Source organism: Mesoplodon mirus (genome assembly GCF_964341445.2).
Source record: "Mesoplodon mirus genome assembly, chromosome: 12".
NCBI classification, from domain to species: domain Eukaryota; kingdom Metazoa; phylum Chordata; class Mammalia; order Artiodactyla; family Ziphiidae; genus Mesoplodon; species Mesoplodon mirus.
This window is the reverse complement of record NC_138988.1, coordinates 21,411,085-21,439,079: the sequence shown is the minus strand read 5'-3', so window position 1 is coordinate 21,439,079 and position 27,995 is coordinate 21,411,085. Positions and strand designations below refer to the sequence as shown.

The 27,995-nt window shown below is 37.3% G+C and overlaps 1 protein-coding gene across 3 annotated transcripts; it reads right to left on the bottom strand.

The window, feature by feature from the left end:
• Window positions 1–320: 320 nt before the first annotated feature.
• Window positions 321–24,398, bottom strand: UBA3 (ubiquitin like modifier activating enzyme 3). 3 transcript variants are annotated; one of them, XM_082639421.1, is made up of 18 exons: window positions 24,341–24,398; window positions 24,114–24,155; window positions 21,922–22,042; window positions 20,489–20,569; window positions 16,458–16,540; window positions 13,697–13,777; window positions 9,408–9,451; window positions 8,988–9,052; window positions 8,523–8,678; window positions 7,189–7,291; window positions 6,939–7,052; window positions 3,554–3,607; window positions 2,972–3,008; window positions 2,805–2,886; window positions 1,775–1,875; window positions 1,596–1,659; window positions 1,453–1,507; window positions 321–1,120 (listed from the first exon to the last, which is right to left on the bottom strand). In XM_082639421.1, exons 1-18 carry the CDS (start codon window positions 24,358–24,360, stop codon window positions 1,032–1,034), a joined length of 1,392 nt encoding a protein of 463 aa, XP_082495547.1. In that variant the 5' UTR covers window positions 24,361–24,398; the 3' UTR covers window positions 321–1,031. The 3 variants fall into 3 exon arrangements, with proteins under 3 accessions (XP_082495547.1, XP_082495549.1, XP_082495548.1); XM_082639423.1 differs by lacking the exon at window positions 8,523–8,678; XM_082639422.1 differs by lacking the exon at window positions 24,114–24,155 and having other exon boundaries at window positions 24,341–24,384.
• Between the last annotated feature and the right edge of the window lie 3,597 nt (window positions 24,399–27,995).

Sequence of the window (27,995 nt, the reverse complement as noted above, 5' to 3'; positions counted from 1 at the left end):
TGTACGACATGCTCCCACACTAAGATACTAAAACTCATTTTCAGTATTTATGCTTAACTTTGTTTTAAGCCTTAGTCTTTTAGGAGGGGGAAAAAAGCATTTTAAGAGGTGTTAATATAAAAATATAGTCATTCCATTTCATTACCTTATTATGTTAGAGAAAATTAAATCAGTAGATACTTATTGTGGCTAAAATAGTAATTCAAGTACCATAAAATTTTCGTATTAGTAAATCTGCTACATATTTAAAAATTATTTCTACCTTACTACAGAACTACTTACTATCCTTAATATACTTTAAAAAATTTCAGTGAGAAAAATAGACAATATATGATTTTATTAATAAATAGTGTGAAAGCATCAGTGATAACTGTTTAAACATTAAATTCTTTTAAACATCCATGTCTTGGCTTTAATGTTGGGCATACTGGCCTCTATGGCACTGCAAGTAAACACACGAAAATACTTCCCATTTCCATGCACAGGTATTCAGCTATAACACCATTTACAAATTATTACGGACAAGATAACTTTTGCAATAATATTCATTTGGACAGCCACGATTAAGTGAATATTAGATCAAGCAAAAAGTAGGCTATGTTCAATATGCTCTAGACGTCAGGTTGTAGTATTTAATGTTATTTAAAACTTAATTTTCTTATTTTTTAAAAGGGACATATTTTGTATATGTGGGTGCTCAAATGAAAACTGAAGAATGCATTCTTTGACCATAACAAAATCCATATACAAGAGGGCATTTGCCTCCTCCTCTAAAAGAAGCAATACATTTGCTCATAATCTCTCTCTCCAGGCACCATTTTCCATATTACTAATGAAAATGCTGACAAGCACCAACCCCAAAATTCTGTCTTCAAGGGAAAGTTATAAAGTTAAAAAACAGTGGCTCATTATAAAAAAAAAAAGTCAAATTCCAGCAACACTAATGCTAAAAATGACATCTATTAAATTTCTTAGCATCCAAGAAGTATGATATTTTCATGAGTTTTCTATTATGTGCAGATTTCTTTTCCTTAAGAAGTAAAATGAAGTTTGAACAGTACAGTCTGTGGTGTAGTGACATCAGCAACTGCCAGTTCTTGCCCATCAACGAGACCCAATTCTAAAAGAAAAAATGTACAATTAACCCAAGCAAAAAACTCAACAAAATAGATAATACACACATATACAAACTATAAAGAATCATGGGCTAGATAAACATCAAAATCCAGTTCTCTTTATTTAATCAAGGTAGTATTATATTTGATTTCCTAGAGATTTTTTAATATTCTACTAAAAGAGCAATAAACTCTATTAATGTTGCTAAAGATATAAGTAGGATGGCAGCACCATTTAAAAGCATTAAGAGCAAATCTAGAAGAGGCATTTATTACTTTTACTGGAAAAAAAAGGAAGAAATTGATTAGTATTAGTAAATATACCCATTTAAAATACCTTTCAATGTCTTGGAGAGATTTGGCCTTGTTCGTTCTTCAATAGAGGTTACTGACTAGAAAACAATAATGTAAAGCACATTAAGTGAAATTAAACTTTTAATATAATTTTGTGGAAAAAAATAAAAACTGAACACTGATCACCTGTAAGTAAAGTGTTCTATTTTTTCCCTCTAATGTGGCTGTGATAGCTGGAGATTTCATCTGCCTAAATTATAAGAAAAACAAAATCAAAGATCACTTTTTAAAAAACAATCCTAGTTTTTAAAGCTTTAAAGTCACAAAAATTCTTCTACAACATAACAAAAGTCTTGAACACTTACAGAGAAGCACTATTGGTTAGATAATCCAAAACCTCCTGCAGTTTAGCCGATGGAGAAAACTGAATGTTTTGAGGAAGCTGGCTACAAGCTGGGCAGTTTTCCTAGATACAAAATAAAACACAAATCACAGTGGCACATGTACCAATAACAGTCTCTTTATAATGATGAAATGAAAATCAAGTTGTTTTAATAATCATGCATGTTCCCTAGGAACAAATTTTTATGTTTTAAAACCTGCTTTTCCTAAAGGGCCATTTTTCCTAAATTATTTTGCTATACAGTATTTATTTCAGGATACAGTATTACAAAAGATGTATCAGTAAGTAGGGTTCTGGAAGTTAGAAAATACTTAGAAAGGGTATGGGCAATTTCATTCACATTTCCAGCCAGTAATTAATATTTAAAAATCAGGGACTTCCCTGGTGGCGCAGTGGTTAAGACTCCGCCTGCCAATGCAGGGGACATGGTTTTGAGCCCTCGTCCAGGAAGTCCCACATGCCGCAGAGCGGAGCAACTAAGCCCGTGCGCCACAACTACTGAGCATGCGCTCTAGAGCCCGCGAGCCACAACTACTGAGCCCACGCGCCACAACTACTGAAGCCCACGTGCCTAGAGCCCGTGCTCTGCAACAAGAGAAGCCAGCACAATGAGAGGCCCACACACCGCAACTAAGAGTAGCCCCCGCTTGCGGCAACTAGAGAAGGCCCGCGCACAGCAGTGAAGACCCAACACAGCCAAAGATAAATAAATTTTTTAAAATAATAAATAAATAAAAATATGCATGATCAAAAAAGTTTTCATGCGCTTCCCTGGTGGCGCAGTGGTTGAGAGTCCGCCTGCCGATGCAGGGGACACGGGTCTGTGCCCCGGTCTGGGAAGATCCCACATGCCGTGGAGCGGCTAGGCCCGTGAGCCATGGCCGCTGAGCCTGCGCGTCCGGAGCCTATGCTCCACAACGGGAAAGGCCACAACAGTGAGAGGCCCACGTACCGCAAAAAAAAAAAGTTTTCATTAGTATACTATTACTAACCTTTCTCTCTGCTTCAAATGTGTACGTGTACAGTCCATCTACATCATTGAATACCAAGTAATTATTAAGGGGAATATATGCACTGTAATGAAAAAATGTTCATTCTTATGTAATTGAGCCAGATCAAAACACAGATTTACAAATATATTAAAAATGAAACCCATTACCTTGTGGCTATTTTAAAAACCTCAGTGGCACACACAGCTAAAGCGGAGAGAAAATAAAGGTGCTTTAACTCAATGAAAATTAGACATTAAATGTCTAATTAGAAGTTTTTAAAAAGTCAGTTATAAATCAGTACAGATAAATTTACAAGGTTATTGATTACAAAATAAGTAGATAGAAAAATACATATATAAACACTCTTATTTGTAAAAACTGAGAAAGTAACATTTTATATTTGTTTTGTTTACTCCAAATGATAGAGTACCACCTCATGTTTTTCTCCCTCTTCTTCAGATTACTGTGCAGCCTGTTATACTGATTAAAAAGAAATGGCACTAAAATGTCCCCTTATTACAGAGTACTTTATCTATGATATAATGTAAGAAAAAATATATACAGGGTCCAATAGCTTGTTTTGTGGTTTTGGGGGCAGCTTGATTATACCACCATCCACCCAAGGAGATAATCAAATTCCAAGAACACCAGTTTTCTGAGATCAAGTAGCTGCAGAAATATCAATTTAGGTATTGAATCAAAACCTGAAGGAAAGAAAACAAAATTAAGTAGTGGTCATTTTTCCTCACCTGCAATGACTGCATTTGTGGAAGCTACTGCAGGAATGATTCGTTTTACTACCCCTGAAAAAATATACTGATTAAAATATGGTCATTTCTTTTAAAAAGTAGGTATCTTAAATTAGACAATATGATGATTTAGTATCATTTTCCGTAACTTGATTTTTCAGGATTTCAGGTCAGAAAATAGACTTAAGCTTAACAATGAAACAACCTTCTTTCACATTCACATTATTTTCTATCATGTTCAGAATCTTAAGCAAGTTACAGTAGGAAAGAATAGTAAATTCTTCACACTGTTTCATATAAAGATGAGACAATAATATATTAATAACTGCTAAAAATTAGAGTGTTTATTTTGTTCCAGGAACAGTATGAAGATTAAATAAAATATTACAGAATTTTCATAACATCATGTTAGTCTTATCACTCTGATTTTAAAGATAAGGAAAATGAGGTTGAGAGAAATTAACAACATCCACAGCTATACACCTCATAAGCGATAGGGTGGTATATGAACCCAGCTCTGCCCTAAAGTGCATAATCTTAACCGATACAGTATACTATACTATACTCAGTAAGCTTTGAGTAAAATAAAGTAGGAGAATAACAGTTACCTAATTTTTCCTCATCTAATAGTTTTAGCTGTTCTAGTCACAAAAATTTAAAACAAACAAAAACTGTGCCTAATCATTTTGTTTCACTCTACAATATAGACTACACAAAATATTAAATGTAGTTCTCTATTTCTACCCCACTTTCTTCATATCAGTATCCACAAATTAGGAATGAACAAAGCCCCACCTTAAACCATTTTTTTAAGTACAAAATAAACATTCTGTAACTATATTTGTACTGTTCATTTTAGAAAAACAAAAATTCAGAGAAAAGTAGCCATATTATCTTAGAGTGTGAGACAGCCCTGAAAGATGTGTTCCCAAGACTTCAGGTGTAGGCAGGTTTTAAAAAATTCAAAAAAAGGGAAATATCTAAGAAGGCGCGAAAGGAAGGGAGTTAAGTTTGGAAAGCTGTTTTAAAAAGTTAATTCTCAAAGGGGAAATAGGGAGGAGCTAACCTCATGATTACTGGAAGCTCTCCAGTGAACCACATAGAGCAGGACGTACTGGAAGGAGCAACAGGTAGTCACAAACAGGGAGGAGATGAAGAGACACTGTCCAATAAAAGCAATGTGAAAATGATAAAGATAAGCCCCTGTCCCCCAGCCCTTTTCAAAAAATCTGGACTTCACCTCCAATTTGGCTTCTGTACTCCTTGTCAAGGCCCTCCATCCTCAGGCTGAGAAGTACACACCAAGCCTTGCTAAAAGGTATGGAAGGATAATTCAAACTACATATTGAAATGAGTTTATATAGTTCCTGATCAGGACAAAGAGAATACATTTTTAAATTCAAATAATTAGCAAATAAATGTGCACTATATGCCAGACACTGTTCCAGGTGTTGAACAGAGGAGCAATAAAAAAAAATTATCTGCCCTTACAGTGATGGAGGAGTCCATTAGACGGGATGGTCAGGGAAGACCTCCTTGGGGAGGTGATAATGTGAGCTGAAATCTAAAACATGAGAAAGACCCAGCCATGCAGTGACCTGGGGAAAGAGCAATTCTGTAGAGTAAACACCAAGGGCAAAGGCCCCCAGAACAGGGATGAATTAGAGTGTAAGTATGAAATATTCTTCGCATAGAAAAACAAGGTTACCATTAGTTCTGAGCAATTATGAAAAGGTAAAATAGTGAATGGCTTAGAAGTCATTTTCAGTTGAATGATCAGGAAATGGTGCAGTTCATACCTGAGGGATAAGCAGCCAACCCTGAGGGGAATCCAAGGAAGAGCATTCCAGGTGTTAGGATCAGGAGTATTAAAGCTCTAAGGTGGGATCATGCTTGGGATCAAAGCAGGTCAGAAGAGGGGAACGAGGAGTGAATAAGAGCAACAAGGAGTGTATAAGAATGGAATTTTCAAATGACAAACCAGAACATTAGTAAACATAAGGAAATAATCACAGGAGAGAAATGGCAGATTTTCACAAAGACAAAGCTCTTTCTGCTGAACTTGATGATCTTGGACAAAATTCTAGGAAGGGTGAACTCAGAGTATCTACATTAGGAAACATTGATCACTAAAACTGAGCATTATAATTGTTCACTGAGACAAGTCACAAGACTATGTCATTTAGTAACTGTGACTAGCTTTGCAACCCAAGGAAATGTGGAGGATAGGCTTCCGCAGAGCATCTGGAAAGGCCTTTCATGACATCCTTGTGAACAAGACAAAGAAACATGAGGTACTCAAGAAGCTATGATCAACAGAGGAGATAAATCTAAAAGGGCCTGACCAGAAGTATGATTCAGATGTCTGTTCTCAGCTAGTTTAGTCTTGTTAAAATTTTAAATTAATTATTTGGAAAAGAGATAAAAGGATATGATTATCAAAACAAGTGATATGAAGCTAAAAATACACAAGTTGGCAGGCATAAAAGAATATACATATATAAAGAGAGAAAAGCCCATTGAATTTAAGAATAAACTTATAAGGACCTATACTTGAGTATAAAAGAAAAAACTAACACCCCCCATAACTGCCAAATCTGTAATAGGGAGATGTGGCTTAGCAATTGTATATGTGGAGAAAACTTCCAGATTTTAGCAGGCAGTAACCTGAAAGAATCAAAAGTAGAGCATCAATGTAAACAACAACAAAAACTAAAAAAGTCTGCTCTCCTCGAAGACTGCAGCAATGATCAGAAGTTTATTATACGACCCATCCTAGAGCACTGCATTCTCACCTGGATAGTTTAAAAGAAGTATGGATAACTAAAATATGGTTAGAAAAAAACATGATGGGAACTTGAGTCATGAAACTTGTCAAAGGATTAAAGGAACTAGGAAGGTTGATGGGAGTGATAATGATTTGGGGGGTTCAATACGTTAAGGGCTATTACTTTAAAGAGAATTAAATGTATATACGGCATACTCTGGGACAATACTCAGACCACACTAAAGATGGAGATTTCTTCTCAATGTACAGAAGAATTGTCTTAACAATACTGTCCAAATGTGAAATAGACTGCCCCAGGAAGGGATAAATTGCTTTTCAGCAAAAGATGAAGTGAATAAATGCTTCGACCTGGATGATTTAGGGCCTCTTCCAACCCTAAGTAAATAAGATTCAATGATTTTACTAAATTCCTTCTAGTTAGGAAGTAGTATGGATTCTAGTAAACTCAGTTCCCTCCTACCAAATTTGGGGCACCTTTACTGAATCTCAAATGGATAGTACTATCTGAAATCACATCAATTATTTCCCCCAAGGCATCCCACCTCCTGAAAAAGGGATCATCCTAAGATCATAATTTATGACAATTCACTAACTTACCTTGAGTGAGTCTATACGTAATACCCCTAATGTTATATTGTGATGCTCTCTCCAGGGATTTTTGGAAAATCCACTGAATATGATCAGGATCATCGCCGTCTAATGGAACCCCTTCTGTCAGAGGAGAAAAAAAGGAAGGGAAGACAGAAACATGTCAACATAAATCAACTTATTTTTAATGTAATTATCCAAATAAATAATATAGACAAACATTTTATGTAATTCTGGATTATGAAATTAGGTTTATTACCTCCAAAAGGCTGCTCCTTAGGCCACTGCAATATCCTTACATATTCAATACAGTGTTCTGGTAGCCTGGGCATTGACGCAATGGTGCACATAGGAAAATTAACCTAAAACCAAGTTTGCCTTTTTTAGTGGATTTTAAACAAGAAATTACTTTAAAATGTAACTTCTAGTTATGATCTAGTTTGTAACACTTTCTTATAATTCATCTTAGCCTTCCACTTACAGAAATAAAACATTTTATACCATTAAGAATGCTTCTGAAACTAACACAGAGGATCTGAGTCACTTCACTTAAGTTGATCTGCCTAAAAAAATAGGTTTGCCTTATATTTACGAAGTATATAAATTTAAGCTTTGTTAGAACATGGGAAGGAAAGGGCTGAATAAATTCTCAAATATGAGTACTCTATTATGTTTACCTAATATTCATATCTGAAGATGTAAAATTAGCCAAAATCAAAACAAATTCACAGTTAAATCAATTCCTAGTAGATACTAATAAAGTTATTTATATTTATAAATCAAAATTCTAAATGCCCTTTAAAGTGGGTATGTAAATTAAAGAGCCCCATCTCTAGAAATATCATTCTTATCCCTGGTATCTTTATCTCCCTGAAACAATACAGGCAGAGACCAAAGAAAATAGATTACAGCTCTATCCCAACATATAACTTTGTAATTGATCTCTTGATCTCTACTCTCCAAATAAAAAAATAATACAAATGACTTATGAGAACAGTATCAAAATGATGATATTCAGTCTATATTATATCTTTCCTCAAACAGAGCAAAATTTCATATTTTATCATCTTTCTTCTTAGCATGATTTTTAAAATATGGTTACCCCTAATTAAAAATCCTAGGGCTTCCCTGGTGGCATCCTGGACCCCTAATTAAAAATCTTAGGGCTTCCCTGGTGGCACAGTGGCTAAGAATCCACCTGCCAATGCAGAGGACACAGGTTCAAGCCCTGGTCCGGGAAGATCCCACGTGCCGCAGAGCAACTAAGCCCGTGCACCACAACTACTGAGCCTGCGCTCTAGAGCCCGGGAGCCACAACTACTGAGCCTGTGTGCCACAACTACTGAAGCCCGCGCACCTGGAGTCCGTGCTCCTCAACAAGAGAAGCCACCGCACTGAGAAGCCCGTGCACCGCAACGAAGAGTAGCCCCCACTCAGGGCAACTAGAGAAAGCCCGCACGCAGCAACAAAGACCCAATGCAGCTAAAAATAAATAAATTTTTTTTAAAACCTAAATATTGACTAGTCTTAATAATTCAACCCTTATTCTACCCCAAGATACTATAAAACAGATGTGGGTGCTTCTGTGATTACCTGTGGTGGGTACAGTTCCAGTGTGCATTCAACACAAGCAGTCATTCCAGGCAGAATCACCCGGGCATTTCCTTTAAAACCTTCTGTCCCCCCATCTATCAAAGGGACAATGGAGCTTGGATCTAATACACCATCTTCATAATTTAGAAGAGATATCTAGGAAAATTATTTGAAGGGCTTATAAGGAGAGGGGGATAAGAATTCAAAAAAAGGGAAATGCTATCTAGTAATTCTGTAAGTCAATCACATTATTGAGTAATAATATAACAAACCAAGGGATTACATTAGTAGCAATTTACATCCTCACTTGAAAATTAATGACTGGCAATAAACAGTGAACTATACCTATTACTGAAAATTGAATAAACTCTGATTTTTCAAAAGTATGACTCAAAAGTCTCATTTTTAGTACGTTAAGAGCAGCAGGAAGAACTTCAGAGAACTGTAAAAACACTAAGTCTTTACCAGCATGCCATTTATCCATCTTCTGGCTATGACAGAATCCAGTCCACATACAATTATATGAAATTCTACGAGAAAAAAATGCAAGTTACGTTTTTTAAAATGCTGCTGCACAAAAAAAATAATTCACCATTTCTCAGAAACAAACAAAAAACCATTTTTCATTATAAAACAAACACACACAGCTTCTAGTCCTTGAGTAATCCTTACTCAAGAGAGCATATAAAAATGCACCTAATGGTGCCAACTAAGAATTAAAACGGTGCCATTCTCTTTTCAGTCAGCAACATTCCTGAAAAGCCAACACCAAGAAATGAAAGCAAATAAAGAAACAGCCTTCAAATAGCTAGCAATCTTCAAACAGATAGCAACTAAAAAATAATAAGAATTTAGTGAGAATTTAATTTCAAGTGGAAAACTTACGTCGATAGAAAGTGTCGTTAAAATCCTGAATCTTGTTGAAATGTCTGAACATAAGTAAAGGAACTTAAGCTGCTAAATTTTTAACTTGTAAAATGAATTCAACAATTCCATAAGGATCAAATTATAAATGTATATTTAAAACAAGACATAAGTCATCAATGTTCAAAGCAGGGGAATTCAGGAATCTGACACAATGAACACAATCCCACCCGATGAAAAACCTTTTTTCTAAACACTACTCTCCCATAACCACATAGTTTCTCTCATCTCCAAACCTCCATATCATTATAACTGTGTCTCTGTTATACTCTCTACTCTGCTTCAGTTCTTATATAAAGCCATAAGCCCTGGGAAAACAGAATGTGTACCTTCAACCACCAGCACCAAGCAGAGAGGCAATAAACATTTGTTTAGTGAAGGGAACAGGCACATTATAGTTCCCATTTAGAAAGGGGATCTTAGAAGTTAATTTACTGCACAAATTAACACACTGTACACCTTAAGTTTATACAGTGTTGTATGTCAGATATAGTCAATTAAAAAAAATGTTACTGCAAAGCTAATTTTTAGAAAACATTTCCAATAGCTTTTTCAGGTGCTAATGATTTGTTATTGTTTTTTTTCCTTTGGAGAGGGGGAGAGATGAATTTTCTTCTTCTCTCATTTAACTCAGTTTTCCAAGACTCTCTTTTTACCCAACCCACACCACATCTGCAGGCTTCCCCAGCCTGGAGGGTGCCAAGGGAACCCCATTCAAAATTGGCTGTGGGTGTGAATCATAGTAGTTAACATTTGAACAGCATATATATGCCAAAAAAATTTTTTTTTAATTTTTCAAATGAAGCAATTTTGTTTAATAACATATAAATTACACTCCCCTAAAACAAATCATGCATTACATATTTTAGAAAGCAAAATGGAGAAAAGAGGGACAATACATATGTTTGCCCTAGATTTTTTTTATTCTCGCCTACAAATAAAGTTATAAAAAATACATTCAATTCTAGCCCTCACCCACTCAGACCTCTATTCCTTTTGAATGCCAGGCAAACAAAAGGCATAAGCTGCAGCTAGAATAGCTAGAAAAGGTCAAAAGGGGACCAGAGCAAACACTGGAAGAACAAAAATAGGAGACACAGGAGCCAAACCAAGAAATCCTACCTCCTGGGTTTCTACAAAATACCCAAAGTTTCCCAGATCTTAATAATGGGGTAGACAAAGAGTGTGCACACTTTCCCCCCCCACTTTCTCCCTATAAGGACCTGACTTTGCAGTTTTAAACTTTTTATTTTTGTAAAGATAGTACACAGGTGTCCCATATTTCTTTCACCTGGTTTCCCCCAACAGGTACATCGTGTACAACTATAGTACAATATCAAAACCACAAATGTGACACAGGTACAATGTGTGTGTAAAGTTCTCTCATTTAAACACATGTAGATATGTGTAACCACCACAATGAAGATAAACAACTATACCATCACCAAAAATATCTCCCTCCTGCTACCCCTTTATAGTCACACCTATCCCTTCCACCATGCCTAATCCCTGGCAATCACTAATTTGTTCTCCATCTCCATAATTTTGTCATTTGAGGAAGGCTATAAAAATGCAATCATACAATATATGACGTTTTAAGATTGGCATTTTTCATTCAGCATAATGCTCCTGATATCCAACCAAGTTGTATTTCATTAGTTAGTTCTTTTTTACTGCTTTACTGAGTACAATAATTGTATATTGTATATACAGTATTAACTGTACCACAGTTTAACAATTCACCTATAGATACATGTTTGGGTTGTTACCAGTTTTTGGCTACTGCAAATATAGCTGCTATGAACATCTGAGAACAAGTTTTTATGTAGACATAGTACTCATTTCTCTAGGGTAAATGCCCAGGAATGAAAGTGTTGAGTCGTATATAAAGTACATATTCAAATTTTTAAGAAATAGCCAAACTATTTTCCAGACAGCTATACCATTTTATATTTCCCACCAGCAATGTACAAATAATCCAGTTTTTCTGTATCTTGGCCAGCATTTATTATTATTTTTCATTTCAGCTACCCTAATAGGTGTGTAGTAATATCTCATTGTGATCATAATTTGGATTCCTTATAGCTAGTGATACTGAACACCTTTCATGGGCTTTTTGTTATCTTTTTTAGCAAAATATCTCTTCATATTTTTTGTCCATTTTCTATTTGCACTGTTTATTTTTTACTTTTGAGTTATGAAAGTTCTTTATATATTCTTGATGAGTCCTTTGTCAGATAACTACTTCCTAAGTATTTCCCAGTGTGTAGCTTATCTGTTCATCCTCTTAACAAGATCCTTCACAGAGTAAAAACTTAATTTTGATGACGTTCAATTTACCATTTTTTTTCTTTTATGGATCATGATTTAATGTGGTCTAAGGACTCTTCATCAAGCCCTACGTCCCAAAGATTTTTCTCCTATGTTATCTTCCAAAGTTCTGCAGTTTTACATTTTATACTTAAACCTATGATCCATTTTGAGTTTATTTTTGTAATTTTGATGTTTGAGATTCATTTTTTTGCCACCAGAATTTAGTGAAGAGATTATCCTTCCTCCAGTGAATTGTTTTTGCACCTTTGTCAAGTATAAATCGGCCATATTAGCTCATGGCTATTTCTGGTTTCTCTATTCTGTTCTGTTGATCTGTGCCAATCTCTCTGGCAATACTACACAGTCTTGATTATTGAAGTTATATAATAACTCTTGAAATTGGCTAGTGATTCCTCTGACTTTATTCTTTCTCAGTATTATCTTAGATGTTCCTCAGCCCTTCTCTATGAATTTTAGAATAATCCCATCTGGAGAAACAAAAAAAATTGCAGGAATTTTGATAGAAATTATGTTAAACTTGTATACAAATTTGGGGAGAAGTGACGTCTTTATTTTTATTTATTTTTTTTTTTGTGGTACACGGACCTCTCACTGTTGTGACCTTTCCCGTTGTGGAACACAGGCTCCGGACGCGCAGGCCCAGCGGCCATGGCCCACGGGCCCAGCCGCTCCGCGGCATGTGGGATCTTCCCGGACCGGGGCACGAACCCGCGTCCCCTGAATCAGCAGGCGGACTCTCAACCACTGCGCCACCAGGGAAGCCCCGAGAAGTGACGTCTTTAGTATGCTGAAGCATCCAATTCCTGAACACGGAGTATCTTTCCATTATTCAGATCTCCTTTGATTTCTTTCATTAGCATTTTGCAGTATTCAGCATACAAGACCCATATTTATTTTGTTAAGTTTACACCTAAGTATTTCTCCTTTTTTTTGAGTGGCTGTAAATAGCACTGTATTTAAAATTTCACTTTCCATGTGTTCACTGCTAGTACAGAGAAATACAATTGATTTTTGTATGATGATTTTTGTATCCTGTGGTATTTCCAACATAAAAAATCCCATTTCCTAAATTTCTATAAAATACTAAAAGTTCCCTGGATCTAAAGGTATGGGACTCAACAAAGTGTGAACAGTCCTTTTTTAAAACATATTTCTTATAAAAATATATTTACTCTGACACACCTTCCATTTAACTAATAATATACTGACTCTTTACTTTGCCTGCTATGGTAAGGCGACACAAAGATTAATGGGGGGCTTCGCTGCTGGTGCAGTGGTTAAGAATCCGCCTGCCGATTCAGGGGACACAGGTTCGAGCCCTGGTCTGGGAAGATCCCACATGTTGCGGAGCAGCTGGGCCCATGTGCCACAACCGCCGAGCCTGTGCTCTAGAGCCCATGAGCCACAACTACTGAAGTTCACGAGCCTAGAGCCCGTGCTCTGCAATGGGAGAGGCCACTGCAATGAGAAGCCTGCGCACCACGGCGAGGAGTGGCCCCCACTCGCTGCAACTAGAGAAAGCCCGTGCGCAGCAACGAAGACCCAATGCGGCCAAAAGTAAATAATAAAATCAAATAAATAAATTTATTTAAAAAAAAAAAGATTAATGGGATCCAGCCTACGAACTCTAGTAGAGGAGATATGCAACTGAAACTGAAATTAAGGGCAATAAGGCAAAATAAATGATGGCACTGGCTACATTTATAAAATTTATATAAACTTAAAAAGAAAAGATTGGTAGGACATTAAACTAAGTGTTACCAGCAGGTATCACAGTAATAAGCTTCCTGCAGCTGCTTATTTTCCTTTTGCTTATCTGTATTCTCTATGTTAAACATCTCTTGTATAATGATAATAATAATAATAAAAAGCTTCAAAAAGTTAAGTATTAAGTAACTTATTTGTCAAAAGGATACGGAACTACATTGCAATTAGGAACTCTGTCATTTAGAAATTCTGCAGCAACTTCAGCCTTAGGTCTTCCAACATCTTTAGGCCTACAGGAAAAATTATATTTAAATTATCATTCACAATATAAATCTAGATTATCTACATAATCTACTTTCACACATAAAAATATCCACGGTGAGTTTATTTGGAGGCTATTTAGAGGAATATTTTTACCTAAGTATTTCTGATGAAAAATTAGTCATTCAACACTAAATGTCAACCTTGTTGATATTCCAAATTAAGTATTTACAAGTATTGACAAGTCTAATTAAGTATTTAAGTAAAAATATAAACAGTGCTTTTTTTTAAGGTAAAGCATAATAACAGCATGTTTCTTAGCCACTTCTCACTGTTGTGTTTCCCAATGTAAAAAATTATCCCAGATCCAGAGATTTCCAAGTATTTGCCCTAAACCCCAGAACTTCAAGGTGTTACTATGCAGGTCTTGGCTGAAATAAATTCGAGGGGTCCTAGGGATGCAAGAATGTTCATTTATCCCCTTCTTCCCATGTGTGCTGATTAAGTAGTAACTTTTGTGTCCCATAAGAAGCCATAACCATGTTTTTGAAGGAATAATTCCAAAGGCATTATGTACAATTGCAAATGTTACCAATATTTTTGAGGAGGTAAAAATTAAAAGACCTCAAAAGGCCACTCCTAGATAATAACCATAGCTACAGACAGGAAAGGACAGGAATTCTCTCTTCTAACCTCAGTACAAATGGTATTTTCTTTCCTAATATTTCCTCATTCTCCTCACAGAAACAAATCACTCCCTCATGTATACATAACAAGTTCTTCATTACTATTTTTTCACAACATATTTTTGGTTATATACATAGGTCTATCATACTAGACTATGAACAACTGGAAGTTACCGTATTCTTACCTCTTTGTACTCCTTCCTACTAAACACAGAGTAAACACTTTAAAAATAAACGAATATTAAAAAATCAATGTGCCTAATAGAAATCATATTTTATTTAAAATTGGAATTAAAAAATGCTTTAACAGGTCAATTTTCTCCTCTCTAATAAAGCAGTATGCTTTTTTGACTCAAAACTTCTGATAAGAGTTTTATTCTGACTTTGTCCTAACTTGCAATAGAAGAGGCTCTAGCATAAGTCAAGCAACTTGATTTCAGTACTGCATTCACCTACTCTGGACAGAGCTGTTTAGGTATGTAAAGATGATAAAATAGAGTTTCAAGAATCTTTTAGGTTCTGCATTGTATGTGCTTTCATAATAGATCCCCAATAAAAGAACTCCTAGATGGTTTCTGTGGGAGCTGCTACTTTATCATTCCAGAATTAGGGGATTAGATTGCTCCACCTAAAAACTGCACTTTGAGCAAAATGGCCTTTTATATACATCATCCTTGCAGGACACTGTGGCCTAATTACCTAACCTGGAAAACAAGTACCTACCCTGGGGTTTGCTCTGAGATTAGAAGAGGTAATATAGATAAAGAGCTTAGAAAGTACTTAATATATCCTAAGCACTCCACAAATGTTAACTGTCATTATGATCTTCAATCATTATTTCAGCCTGAAATTAAAGGGCATGGCCTACTATCAATAACCAATCAATTCGGTCGTGTCTTTTTTTTTCCTTTTTTTTTTTTGACTTTTATTTTATTTATTTTTTTATACAGCAGGTTCTTATTAGTTATCCATTTGATACATATTAGTGTATATATGTCAATCCCAATCTCCCAATCAGTAGTGTCTTTTTTAGAGCAGTCATACACTAAAAATTTGTCAGACTAGAAAGGGCCCACAAACTTTTTCTATCAAGAGAAGAGAAATTTCGAGGTTTAAAAAAATAAACAAATGAAAACCTTAAAAGTTAAATGTAGGGTTCACACAATTACAATATTTTATTAACTTGACTTAGTTTAACCCATCCTTCAATCTCTTTAAGATTTTCCACAAACTTAATTTTATCTTTTCTGCTAACCTAACCTCATCCTGCATACCTAGGACTATTTGAGTGCTTTCTGTCAGTACTCTATAAGCACTAGAGAGAGAGAAAGAAGTCCCTATCTCTCCGTATCTATAATTCTTTGATTAACAAATAGATACATTTATCTAAGCCATTCAAGCCCCTAAATGCTACATACTAAAATTTATTAATGAACTTTTCCTCATATCTGCATATAAGGCCTACTTCCAGTTTTTAAAGTCACTTCAAACAAGCTGCTCTTAGATTGCCTTCTGTATATCATGTATGCCTAAGGTAATTATCCCTCTTTGTTCCATTTCACTTGCTTCTGGGTTTTCTCTCCTTAACTCACCATTTTCTTTCACCTTCTATAAAAAGTTCAAACTCTGTCACAACTTCATTGCCCCAGAGTCACCACTCAAATCTTGGCTCATAAGTCCCCACCAATATATCTCACGAGGGCCTAATATATAGTTATGGTTCTCTTATGAAATCAACAGAAGGAAAAGAGCTGCACTCATTGTCTTCAGGGCACAATCACCCCAAAATCACATACACCTTTTGTAGATTTCCTTAAAAACAACAAAAACATATATTTGCTTACAAAACTGCTTTCACCAGAATGCCCAAAGTTTTGCTGCAAAATTTTACCTAAGATGGGAGTGTAGTTATTTTCTTAATAAAACTTGTGTTATCCTCTCAGTGGTTTTTAAAATTATTAAACTGCAGTGTACTCAAGTTCAAATGATTATCACAATTTTAAAATAAGATATTAAAACTTACCTAAATAAAAATTGCCTATTTAGATTGGAAACATCTATAGTGTCCATGTCTATAACATGAATCTGTCTAAAACCAGACAAGGCCTGTGGGAATAAAAAAAATCCAATTAAGCAGAAGTTTCCTCACATCTGAAATTTTAAAATTTCTTTTCAATGGTCTTAAATCTACAAATTCTCAATAATAAATTCTGCACAATCGTTTTCAATGGTTAAAGAGTCTTACAAGATATATAAAATTCAGGGTTCTTGTAAAGGTCAAAAAAGTGTAACTGCTCAGTTTTAAATAGTCCATATCCAAAAGAGAATAACTCAAAATTTCTATAGTTGTTTCATAAACACGTCTGTAAAGTTTGTTGCTTTCCTGCTGCTGCTGCTGCTAGATATTTTAATTTTACTAGTCTTACTACTTAACTTTATTTGCTATTCTTTTTCAGAATATTGTTGAAATATTCCTACAAGCTTTATCTTAGTTTACATAAGCATGCCGCCATTCAGAAATAACTATAAGATTATATTATAAACACACACACACATATGTATATACACTGCACATGTAAAAGAAATATCTTAAAAGCAGAGTCAAGAGCAAGCAAACAGCTAGAGAAAAGCAACAAACTCTTGTGTTTCAGTGATAATGCCACATATTTTAACAGTACAACCAGTGTTCAAATTTACCAGCAGAAGCTAAAGATTAAAAAAAAAAAATCTCAATAATCAATTATGCTTTTCTGGTCTTGGTCAGTTTACTTATGTAATCAAATTGAATCACTTGGCAATAATTTCCCCATTTTTCTGCCCCTCTTTATAGCAAGGAACTCTCAAAAGAGTTGTCCATACTTTCTTCCTCAAAGTCCTCTCTTGCACTTGCTGTAAATAAGCCTTCACTCCCATCACTCCACCGAAAACCACACTTGTCAGCTCATCAGTGAGCTCCACGTTGCCACCTCCAATGACCAGCTCTCAGTCTCTCTGACATGACCCATCTCAAGTGTCTGGCAGGGTGTGGATCAATTCCCCTCCCAAAAACACGTTCTTCACCTGGTCACCCCACTCATGAGAATATGAACACTTTTTAAAAATTGGTTTCCCATTCACCACATTCATGAGTTTTACTCCAAATTTACTGGCCAGAATTTGGAGCGCCCTTGCGCTTATTAGTTCTGGTGATTTCAGACATTCTCATAAAATAAAGCATCATCTAACAGGTATCTCAAACTTTACAGTTTCCAGAACCAAAGCCAATCATTCTTGCTCACCGGAACCTGCACATCTGTTTTTTGCCCAGCCCCCCTCACTTCAGTGAATGCCAACGCCATCTTTCCAGCTGCTCAGGGCAAAAACCTTATCATGTCATCCTTGACTCCTCTCCTTCTCTTATGTCCCACACCAATCCATCAGCAAATCCTGCTGACTCCATCTTCAAAATATATCCATAACCCGACCACGTCTCACCACCTGCAGTACTACCATCCTGTTCCAAGTCACTCTCACCTCTTGCCTAGATGACTGCACCTTCTAACCAGCCTCTCAGCTTCCTTCTCTGTTCTCAACACATCCGCCACAGTGATTCAAGTTAAAGCCAGACCGAGTCAACTCATCTGTTTAAATCTCTCCAATGACTTCCTGATTCAGAGTAAAAGGCAAACTTCTTACAGTAGCACCTCAAGCCTTTTGGGATACTCACTCCAAGCCCCTCCCATTATCTCTGATATCCTCCTAGAAAATGCCCCTCCTTCCTCACTTCTGCTTTAGCTGTAATGACCTCCTTGTCCTCCTGGAACATAAACAGTTATGCTCCCACTTCACAGCTTTTGCACCTGATATTCCCTCTGCCTAGAATGTTCTTACTCACCTTTTTGCTCAAATAGCACCTTGTTGTGAACCCTTTCCCTTCCCACCAGGCTATATATTGATACCTTCCATCCTTCCTTTCTCCATAGCATTTATTACCATCCGACATACTACACAGTTTACTTGTCTTTTCCTTTCCATTAAAACATAAGCCCCACAAATACAAACACCTGTCTTGTTTGATGCTGTAACCTTAGCATCTAAAATAGTACCTGTTATACAGAGAAAGAGGCTGAATAAATATTTGCTCAATCAATAATATTAATGTCATACCTTTTTTTTTTTAGAATGAGCCTTTGGGGGCTTACAATCAATAGAAAAAACATGTATGTATATCTCTTTTGTACTTATGTGTGAAACAAGCAAAGTAACAAGTGGTAAAACTGAAAACACTTAGTTTTCTTCTTTTTTTGAGTAAGAGGTTATTACAATGCAATAAATAACAAGGCCACTCCTAAAGTTGCTGGATGACTACTCCTCAGATCTAATTTCAAATTACTTTACATTTAAAATTGGTATCTATCACATTTTCAAATAACAGCTTTGGAAAAAGTTAACTATTTAGGGGATTTGTGCACACAATTTGTGCATACAAAACCACTGCCCATGCTCCATAAATCCTTTGGTTCTGATGCTGCAAGGGTATTTATGTCTGATAAGGTACTGTCATTTTGGCACCCTATCACAGAGTATATCATACATGCTGCTGTTTATTTTGTGAGAGACTTGTCTTCCCAATGATATTTAAAATTAAGGACACAGATCATGATGGCTTACAATGCCCACAGAACCCAGCATAGGTGACTACCATGAAGCGTATTAATTTTTGCAGTCTCACTAGGAGCGATGTTAGTGTTTCCTAGCAAAATTAATGTGGCTGTTTATATTTAAACTTTGGTCCCAAGGCTGACTTTTTAGGTCCTTCATCGGGCTGTTACCTGCTTCATTTTCCAAGAAGCCTACTCTAGCATTTCCACTTTCCCACATGCTAATCATAAGGCTGGCATACAACAGCTGCACATCAATTCTTCCCTTATCCATTTTTGCTCAATAAACTGATAAAGTCTTGTAAAGAGCTACTACTGTAGTTATCAGAAGTCAACGAAATGGAACTTCCCTGGTGGCGCAGTGACTAAGAATCCGCCTGCCAATGCAGGGGACAGGGGTTCAAGCTCTGATCCAGGAAGATCCCACATGCCGCAGAGAAACTAAGCCCGTGTGCCACAACTACTGAGCCTGCATTCTAGAGCCCGCAAGCCACAACTACTGAGCCCACGCACCACAACTACTGAATCCCGCATGCCTAGAGCCTGTGCTCCGCAACAAGAGAAGCCACCGCAGTGAGAAGCCCGCGCACCGCAACGAAGAGTAGCCCCCGCTCACCGCAACTAGAGAAAGCCCGCACACAGTAATGGAGACCCAATGTTGCCTAAAATAAATAATAAATTAACTTTAAAAAGTCAGTGAAACTAATTAAGTCACAAAGTATGTATTTCCAACCAGTATACAGAAACAGGTTCACTAAATAGTACCCCCTCTTAAGATAACAGTCATTTAAAACAGACTGACCAAAAAAAAGGTTTAGCTCCCCCAAATTTTATGGATATACTACCATATGGTCTTAAAAAAATTACTATATGATTAGATCATGTAATGACCTAATGGTTCAGTGAAACACCTGACTAAGAACTGATGGCCTGGATTGGATTCCAGGTACATCACCATAATCCAGAAAAAACTTGTCATTTAACATCCCTGAACCTGTGTCTCCCCTCTACATAAAATGAGACAGTGTCCCATGCACCTAAGTGGGTCATTTTGAGGGACAAAAGAAATAATAAACTCTTTGAAATTACATGTTAAATATGAGTTACCAGTTTTGTTATTTACTTCACTGAATTAATGAGCTCTCTGCAAGAGGAAGCACAAAGATTTGTTGGATAAAAAGGAGAGAAGAAAAGAGAAGTAAGAATTTCTATTAACAACTTTATAGCCGAGGACTTTCGGGCTTAAAAAGTTAAGTTACATCATCGTTTTAATTACTATCTGGAATTTGACCTGCTAAACTTATCTAACAAAGGCTCAGGAGAAACGGTTAACAATCATAACAAAGAAATGACAGAAAAGGAAAAAGGTTTAATTATCATAAAGAAAAAACTTCATATTATATAGTTATATTACCAGATTTTTCAGGAGCTCACATCCTAAGCCGCCAGCTCCAATGACTAGAACTTTACACGTATCTAACAAAAACTGGAGAGACTGTAAAGAACGAAAAGGCATATTAAAATCTAGTTGATAAAAACCTTAAGTAGAATCAATAAAGCAACAAACCATAAAATAGCCTCTAAGGTTTCCATGAAAAATGCAACTGATGATAAAGAACAGCCTCTGTAGTTAGCAAATTATATTAAACTTATGAAGGTAGAACCAGAAATTCTATAACCCTAATGATTTCAGAGAGTTCCAACTTTAATGTTTTTAAATTGACTTTTATTGTATGAAATTAAAACGGTATTTCTAACAAGAAAAACTATGCCTAGTTAAGAGTTGTCTTTTTTTTTAACTTCGAAAGGGATGGAAAGCATCAAACTCAATTATTTAACTGACTTCTTAAAAATAGAAAAGTGTAAAAATTGTAAGAACTGAAGATCAAGCACTGCACAAGGTGTTTAGAGGTCTTTAAAAAAAAAGGCAAGAATAATAGCTGCTTTTGAATACAGTGGGTTAAACTTACAAAACATGAGATGACAGGAAGAAAAAAGAGACAAAGCTCTTAGAATATTGCCTATCAGCAGAAACAACCTCTTAACAGAAGTATCTTAAATTATTAGGCCAAAAAAAATATTCAGAAGCACAAGAAAATATGTTGGATTATCCAAAGAAATGGAGAATACTGTCAATTCTGTCCAAGATTCAAGGAAAGAAGAGTTATTCAGATAAGACACTGAGTCAAACCCAAGAGTCTGAACCTTAATTTTAGGAGCAGCACAATACTTCTATTTCAAAACATCTCTTCATCAATACAAAAGGACATAAAAATTTACTGTAAAATTTACTGTAAATGAATATTTCCTACCTTGTAATAAAAAACAAGTTGTTTCTAACTAACATTTGCTTTAAGTCAGACACTACCAGTTACAAATTCTATTCCTCTATTATACAGAAGTCACATATTTTTTATACTTTTTAACATGCAATTAATTATATTCAATTCTAAGCAAAGATGCTCATTTCAAATAAACTTCAAAATTTAAACAAGCACATCTATATTCCTGTGAAAATTAAATTTCTCATAGCAGGGCTAAAAAGGTGTGTCTCAAAAGTAATTTTAAACTGGAATTTTAAGTGAAGTATAACTTAGAATTTTAAATGAGGTTATGAAGTAATTTTACTCTTGAAAAATTTCAACATATTACATGAGAAATGTGAAAACAACTCAAATATTAGTCATTCAAATAAAATCAGTTGCAAATATTCCATTTAGTATTTCAAGATAACTTACACAATTTTATTAGTATTTTTATTATAAGAGTAAATTAAAAAGGAAGCATTTCATTGTTTTTGAAACATAAAACTATTAGAGGAGTTATTTAAAAATAAACGTTTCTCACTTCAGTGCTCGGTTCGAAATCAGGGTGTGTGAAGGGTCCAGATCGCTCGAGGAACTTCTTTACATGGTTCCAGCGACCTTCCCAGTCTCCAGTGTCCCCACACCCACCATCAACAGCCATTCTGCACAGAACACAGTAAATTCAGCTGCAAAGATCAGTATGAAAAAGCCACACCTACAACTATTATGGTTTCCCCAAATGAAAAGGTAACCACACCAGACCTGCTCAAATAAAAAGGGTAATATTCCATGTGGTTATGCTTATGCTTTTAATGTCTTTTCTTGCTATTATACAGTTTATTTAAAGGTAAGAACTGCACGTTTGAGGAAATCGGTCAGTCGACATGTTTCTGGGTTCCTAAAACAACCTAAGATCAAACTTGGGATACTGGGGCTTCCCTGGTGGCGCAGTGGTTGAGAGTCCGCCTGCCGATGCAGGGGACACGGGTTTGTGGCCCGGTCGGGGAGGATCCCACATGCCGCGGAGCGGCTGGGCCCGTGAGCCTGCGCGTCCGGAGCCTGTGCTCCGCAACGGGAGAGGCCACAACAGTGAGAGGCCCGCGTACCCCCCAACCAAAAAAAAAAAAACTTGGGATACTGGTCAATCGGTGAGAAATGGGCTTTCTAAACATGTGGAATTTACTAAAGATCACTGCAAACTGCCCAATCTGTTCTATGAACACACTTGGAACAGGAAATATAAGCTACAAGGAAAAACAAAATCCAAAAAAACCCTCCACTTCCAGAATCCTAATGCTTGACATCTAACACAATTCATGTGTCCTTTCCAAGTCTGAAAGGTGAGACTTGAAGATTATTTTTCATGAGAGGAACTTTAACACATTTTTCTCTGAGAGGTCCTAATTTTCAAAAAAGAATCTCTCAGGACTATGAAGTGGTTTCTGTTGCCACTAAACACAAAGAATGTTTTAGGTTATAATTATGTGACAGATAGGCATTACCACCTAGAAATCTTTTAGAATATACAATCGAGTAACGAGGGGCTCCTCTAACAAAATACATGTATTTTCTACTCATTGCAAGATCATGTTTCGTTGTGATTATTTTTAATTTTCAAATTTCCTATAATCCCACAATTTCTACCTTCAAACATATTAGTATATCCAATTTTTACAAAAGGGACCAAGTATTGCCCAGCAATAAAGACCATACGTTTTGATGTCACAGCTGCGTTTGGTTCCACAATTAATAGCATTCTGACCTTGAGCAGATTACTTAACAGTCATAAACCTCATCTGTAGCTTGTTTGTACCTACTTCTTAAGGTCAGAATGAGGATAAAGAGATAATCCACATAGACGCCTTAGTACAATACTTGATATACAGTAAATATTCAAATTGTGGCTGTCATTTTAAAGTGGAGAGGAAATGAAAGGTGGAAAGAAATGTGAAACTAAACTTGTTCCAAGTCCTCTTGCAATTGAAATTCAACTTTCTGAGGAAGATACCTAAAGACTCTAAGGCCCTGCTACTGGGAATTGGCCCAGAAATTAATACTAACTCACCACGCCCACTGCAAGAGTACTTTCTTCCCCTCCACGTAAGGAGGAAGGAAAAATATGTGGTGTTGCCCAGGGTGGAAAACACTTCGTTTAAACCTGTCTCACCTGCACAAAACTAAGCATCTGATATGAAATAAGGTGTGTAATTAACGGAGAAAATAAGCTCTCTGGAGTCAACACTCTCCTTTAAGAGCCAATGATTTTGCACAAATGATTGAAGTGCTTAGTACAATACCTGACATAAAGTTCTCATAAAAAGTTTGCAATTAATACTATTGTCTCAGTGTTTACGAAAGGCCCAAAACGGCCTAGTGTCCGTTTCATGTGTTTTAGTAAGATTCCCTTCTCACAAGGTCACGGCTCTGACAATTTGGGATGGAGGAAGAGGGGGGCGCAAGGGTCCTTCCGCAAGACCTTTAAGTCAAGCACCCCGGCGGGCAGGTGCGGGATCTGTGCGCGCTACTCGGGCCCGGCGCCCGCCAGAGACAGAGACCAGGAGGGCCCGCCGGGCCCCTGGGGCTGCGGGCGGGGGTCGGGGGATGAGGCGGCGCAGCCTGCGCTCCGGGTGCCCCCCTCCCAGCCCCCCGGGCCCGCTGCGGCTGGTCCCCTGGCCTGGGGTGGGGGGAGGCGGGGGTCCCCGGAGAGGGCCCCGGCCTCCCGGCAGCACTAACTTCTCAGCCAGCAGCTCCTCTATTCTCCTTCTTTTCTTCTCCCTAAAAGAAAGAGAGAATAAAAGAAGGGTCAGCATCACGCTACACACTGGGCGCCGCGAGGGGATGAGGGGCGAGGGGACGGGGCGGAGGGTGGGGGGACTCCGGGTGGAGGCGACGACCGCCCACCGCCGCGCTCTCTCACAACCCAGCCCTGCCCGGGGCGCCTGCAGAGCCCGGGTACTTACGGCTGCTCGCCATCCGCCATATTGTTCTCCGCCTCTTCCCAGGAACCCCCACGGCGGGAGGAGCGAAGGGGCGGGGCAAGGCCAGGAGGGAGAAGGCGGGACCGGCAAAGGAGGCGGGGGCCGGCGAAGGGGGCGGGGCCAGCGAAGGGGAGAGGACGGGGAAGGAGGGGAGGAGGCGGGGCTAGTGGGGCTGCCTGTGCCAGGCTCCCGGGGCTTCAAAGACTTCTTTGTAATTAAAATCTTGCTTAAATACACTTAATTAGAGAAAACTAGTGTATAATGTTATGCTGTGTGAGAATACAGACGTAATACATTATTTGTTTAAACAATTTATGTATATGCAAAGCATCTCATCACCTAAAGATAAATGGTGATAGAATTTTGGAATACTTTCTTCCAGAGTCAGAGATAGATAGGTAGATATGTAGGTAGATAGATAGGGGTGTGTGTGTGTGTGTGTGTGTGTGTGTGTGTGTGTGTGTGTGTGTCCCCGCGCGCGCATGCGTGTGCTTATTTGGATGGCTGGATACAGAAAAACAACCATGTTCAAAAATACTTGTGTGCGTACATATATATGCATATCCTTTCTTGGAGTGGGACAAGAATGAGATTTAGAGTCAGAAGAAACAGTTTAAATCCTTAACTCTCCACTGATTAACTATGAGACCTTGGGCACTTCTGTCTTCATTTGTAAACTGGGGATGATAATGTTTACCTTGTAAGACTGGAATTAAATGAAATCCATAGTGTTTTCAAAATATAAACCCGGATCAGCCACATCAGCATCATTAGAGAACTTGTTACAAATGCAAATTTTCAGGCCCCACCCCCAATCTTCTACTAAGCTTTGGATGATTCTGTGCAAAAGAAAGCTTCAGAATCACTGAAGTGGAATGAATGCATAAAGCCTTATAGGCACTCAGTAAATGTAGCTGCTATTAATAAATTATGATACTTAATCTCCTCTTTGTCCTTTATTATCCCCCAATCAGGTTTAAGTCAATAGCATTCATTGAGCTGAAAGTCAGTGCCAGGCAGTAAAAGGAGGGATAGAGTTCACAGTCCACAGTACTTAATAGGAAACACCAGCCTCTCTCCAGGTCACATGTCTCAACATCAACTAAGAAACCTCTTTTTTTGCCTAGACTCCTCCGCAGATGGAAACTACTAAGGTTCTTTTTCAAAACAGGCTCATGTGTGCTGGGTCCCCAGCAATGCTACTTTTAGGAGACCTTTCTATTAGTGGCAGTGAGCATCACAACCCCCTCAAGTGGTAAAAACCAAAGGGTGCCTTGGAGATCACCTAGTCCAAACCCACATACTTCGTGAGGAGGAAGCTGAGGCCCACCATGAACAGAAAGGGGCTGGCCCAGGAAGAGGTCTGCAAAGGCATCTGGCTCTGCTTGTGCCTTGGGACTAACACCCTGACTCACTGTGGTGGTATTTTGATAGATGACACCAGGCACTCCCACTGGCTCAGAGTGACAGATAAGAAATAGCCACCTGTCCTTGCCACTAATGAAAGTAACAGAGACATGCAAGCAAAACCTTGCAACAGACTTCATTTTAAATGGACTATAGCACAAACTGTTAGATTATCCACTATGGTTTATATACAGATAGATAAATATCCTGGGTGGTCCTATCTAGAAGCACAGATTTGGACAGCAGAGCCCCAGAAAGGCTCTATGTTGAATCCAGTCTCCCTGAATGAACAATGACAAAGAGCTGTGACTAAAAGCATTTCAAACAGAGCCTGAAATAAAGTAAGGACTCCACATGTGTTCATTTTTATTTTAAGTAATTTTATGATAAAGGTAGAAATGTGTAGTGGAAAAAAAAAGTCTCTCATAGCTAAACCAGAGAGAGAAGGATGGTTAATATTTTAGGAGAGAGGAAGAAAGGGATCATGCTATACACAGCTATATCCAGATTTTTTTCATTTCTTTGTTTTTAAACCTCTTTGGAGGTTTAAACAAATAAATTAAAAAACACTGAACAAAGGTTTAGTGGATATCATTTGCCTATAATCAGTGAGTAATGCTATTATTACTAACACTCACTTGACAACTTATGGTCATGTGGTCCTGAGCCATTGGAACGTAAAAGTTCTTGGTCACAGCTCCTAATGGGGTCCTACTGGGGCTCCCACACTGGTCTGGACCAAGATCGTTTACTCATCTTGCCCATAGCACAGCTTCTTGAAATTCTTAAGCCCCAAGGAATTCTTCACCACCCTCTGACTTCCTGTAACTAAGCACCAAGCCCTGGCACACCTCTATCTAGTACTCCTCTCACTGTCTTGTATTTAAGTTTAGGTTTCTACTGCATTGCAAGATCCTTGAAGGCACAAGAAGACTGCATTCTTTTCACCTTTTTCACCTGGAAAGGACTCAAAATATCTGTTGGCGTCCTAGTGAAATTTTTCAACATTTTGTTTTGCTATCAAGTCTATCCGGATACAACCATAGCAATAAAATTGCAACTAGATAGAGAAAGGTCAGTGAATGTTCACTATAGCAGCGTAGAAAACAACTCAGGTTAAAGCAGTGTTAATACCATACAGATGAATCAAGTCCTGTATTATGATTAATAACAGTAACACTAGTATCTAACAATGTGCAATCACTATACTCTAAACACTTCCCATCCAGTATTTTATTTATCTTCACCTGTATGGCAGACGTTTCTATTGCACCCACTTTACGCATAAAGAAACTGAGGCTGGAGGAGATAAGTAATTTCTCCAAAGTCATTCACCAGCAATGAGGGAGCTAGGACTCTAATTTTGCTCTCTCTGACTTTAAACCTTCCTGTTTTTCCAGAATCAAGAAAATGTGAGAGCTTAGGAACACTTTCACATTTTAAACTTTATTTAAAAAGCGTCATCTAATGGCCACAGACCACTACAGGGCGTGAGTAGCCGGTGAGCTGAGCAAGCAAAGCTTCATCTGTATTTATAGCCGCTCCCCATCGCTCACATTATCGTCTGAGCTCCGCCTCCTGTCAGCATTATGGTGAGTTGTATAATTATTTCATTACATATTACAATGTAATAATAATAGAAATAAAGTGCACAATAAATGTAATGCGCTTGAATCATCCCGAAACCATCCCCCCACTCCGTTATGGAAAAATTGTCTTCCACAAAACCAGTCCTTGGTGCCAAAAGGGTTGGGGACCGCTGATCTAGGCTATATCTTAGTGATTGGATTCTATCACCAAACTTTCCTAATAACCAGTGGCAGGAGTAATTTCTTAGAGTCATTGAAATTTTCTTAACTGTCTTCTGAATCATCAAGGGAAATCATATTGTCTTCTAGACTTTGCATTACGTATATTTTATGGCTTTCCAATTTTTTGAAAATTGGTAGTCTGAGGAAAGTGAATTCAGTTTTTAAAAAGAGCACCACTTGAAGGTTTAAAGACTTCGTTATCTTACATGCTAGCATCTTAGAAATCTGCCTACCACACAATTAACCAAATTAACCAAAGTACTTTATTCTTATGCATCTTGATAAAAGGAGGTTTACTTTATCAACCAGCCCCTTAACTGAAAAAAAGATGACTCTTCAGAACCCCTAGAAGGAAATTTACAACTAATACATCTCTTGGCAGTTCTTTGGGCTGAGATACAAAGCTATCACGTAGATAT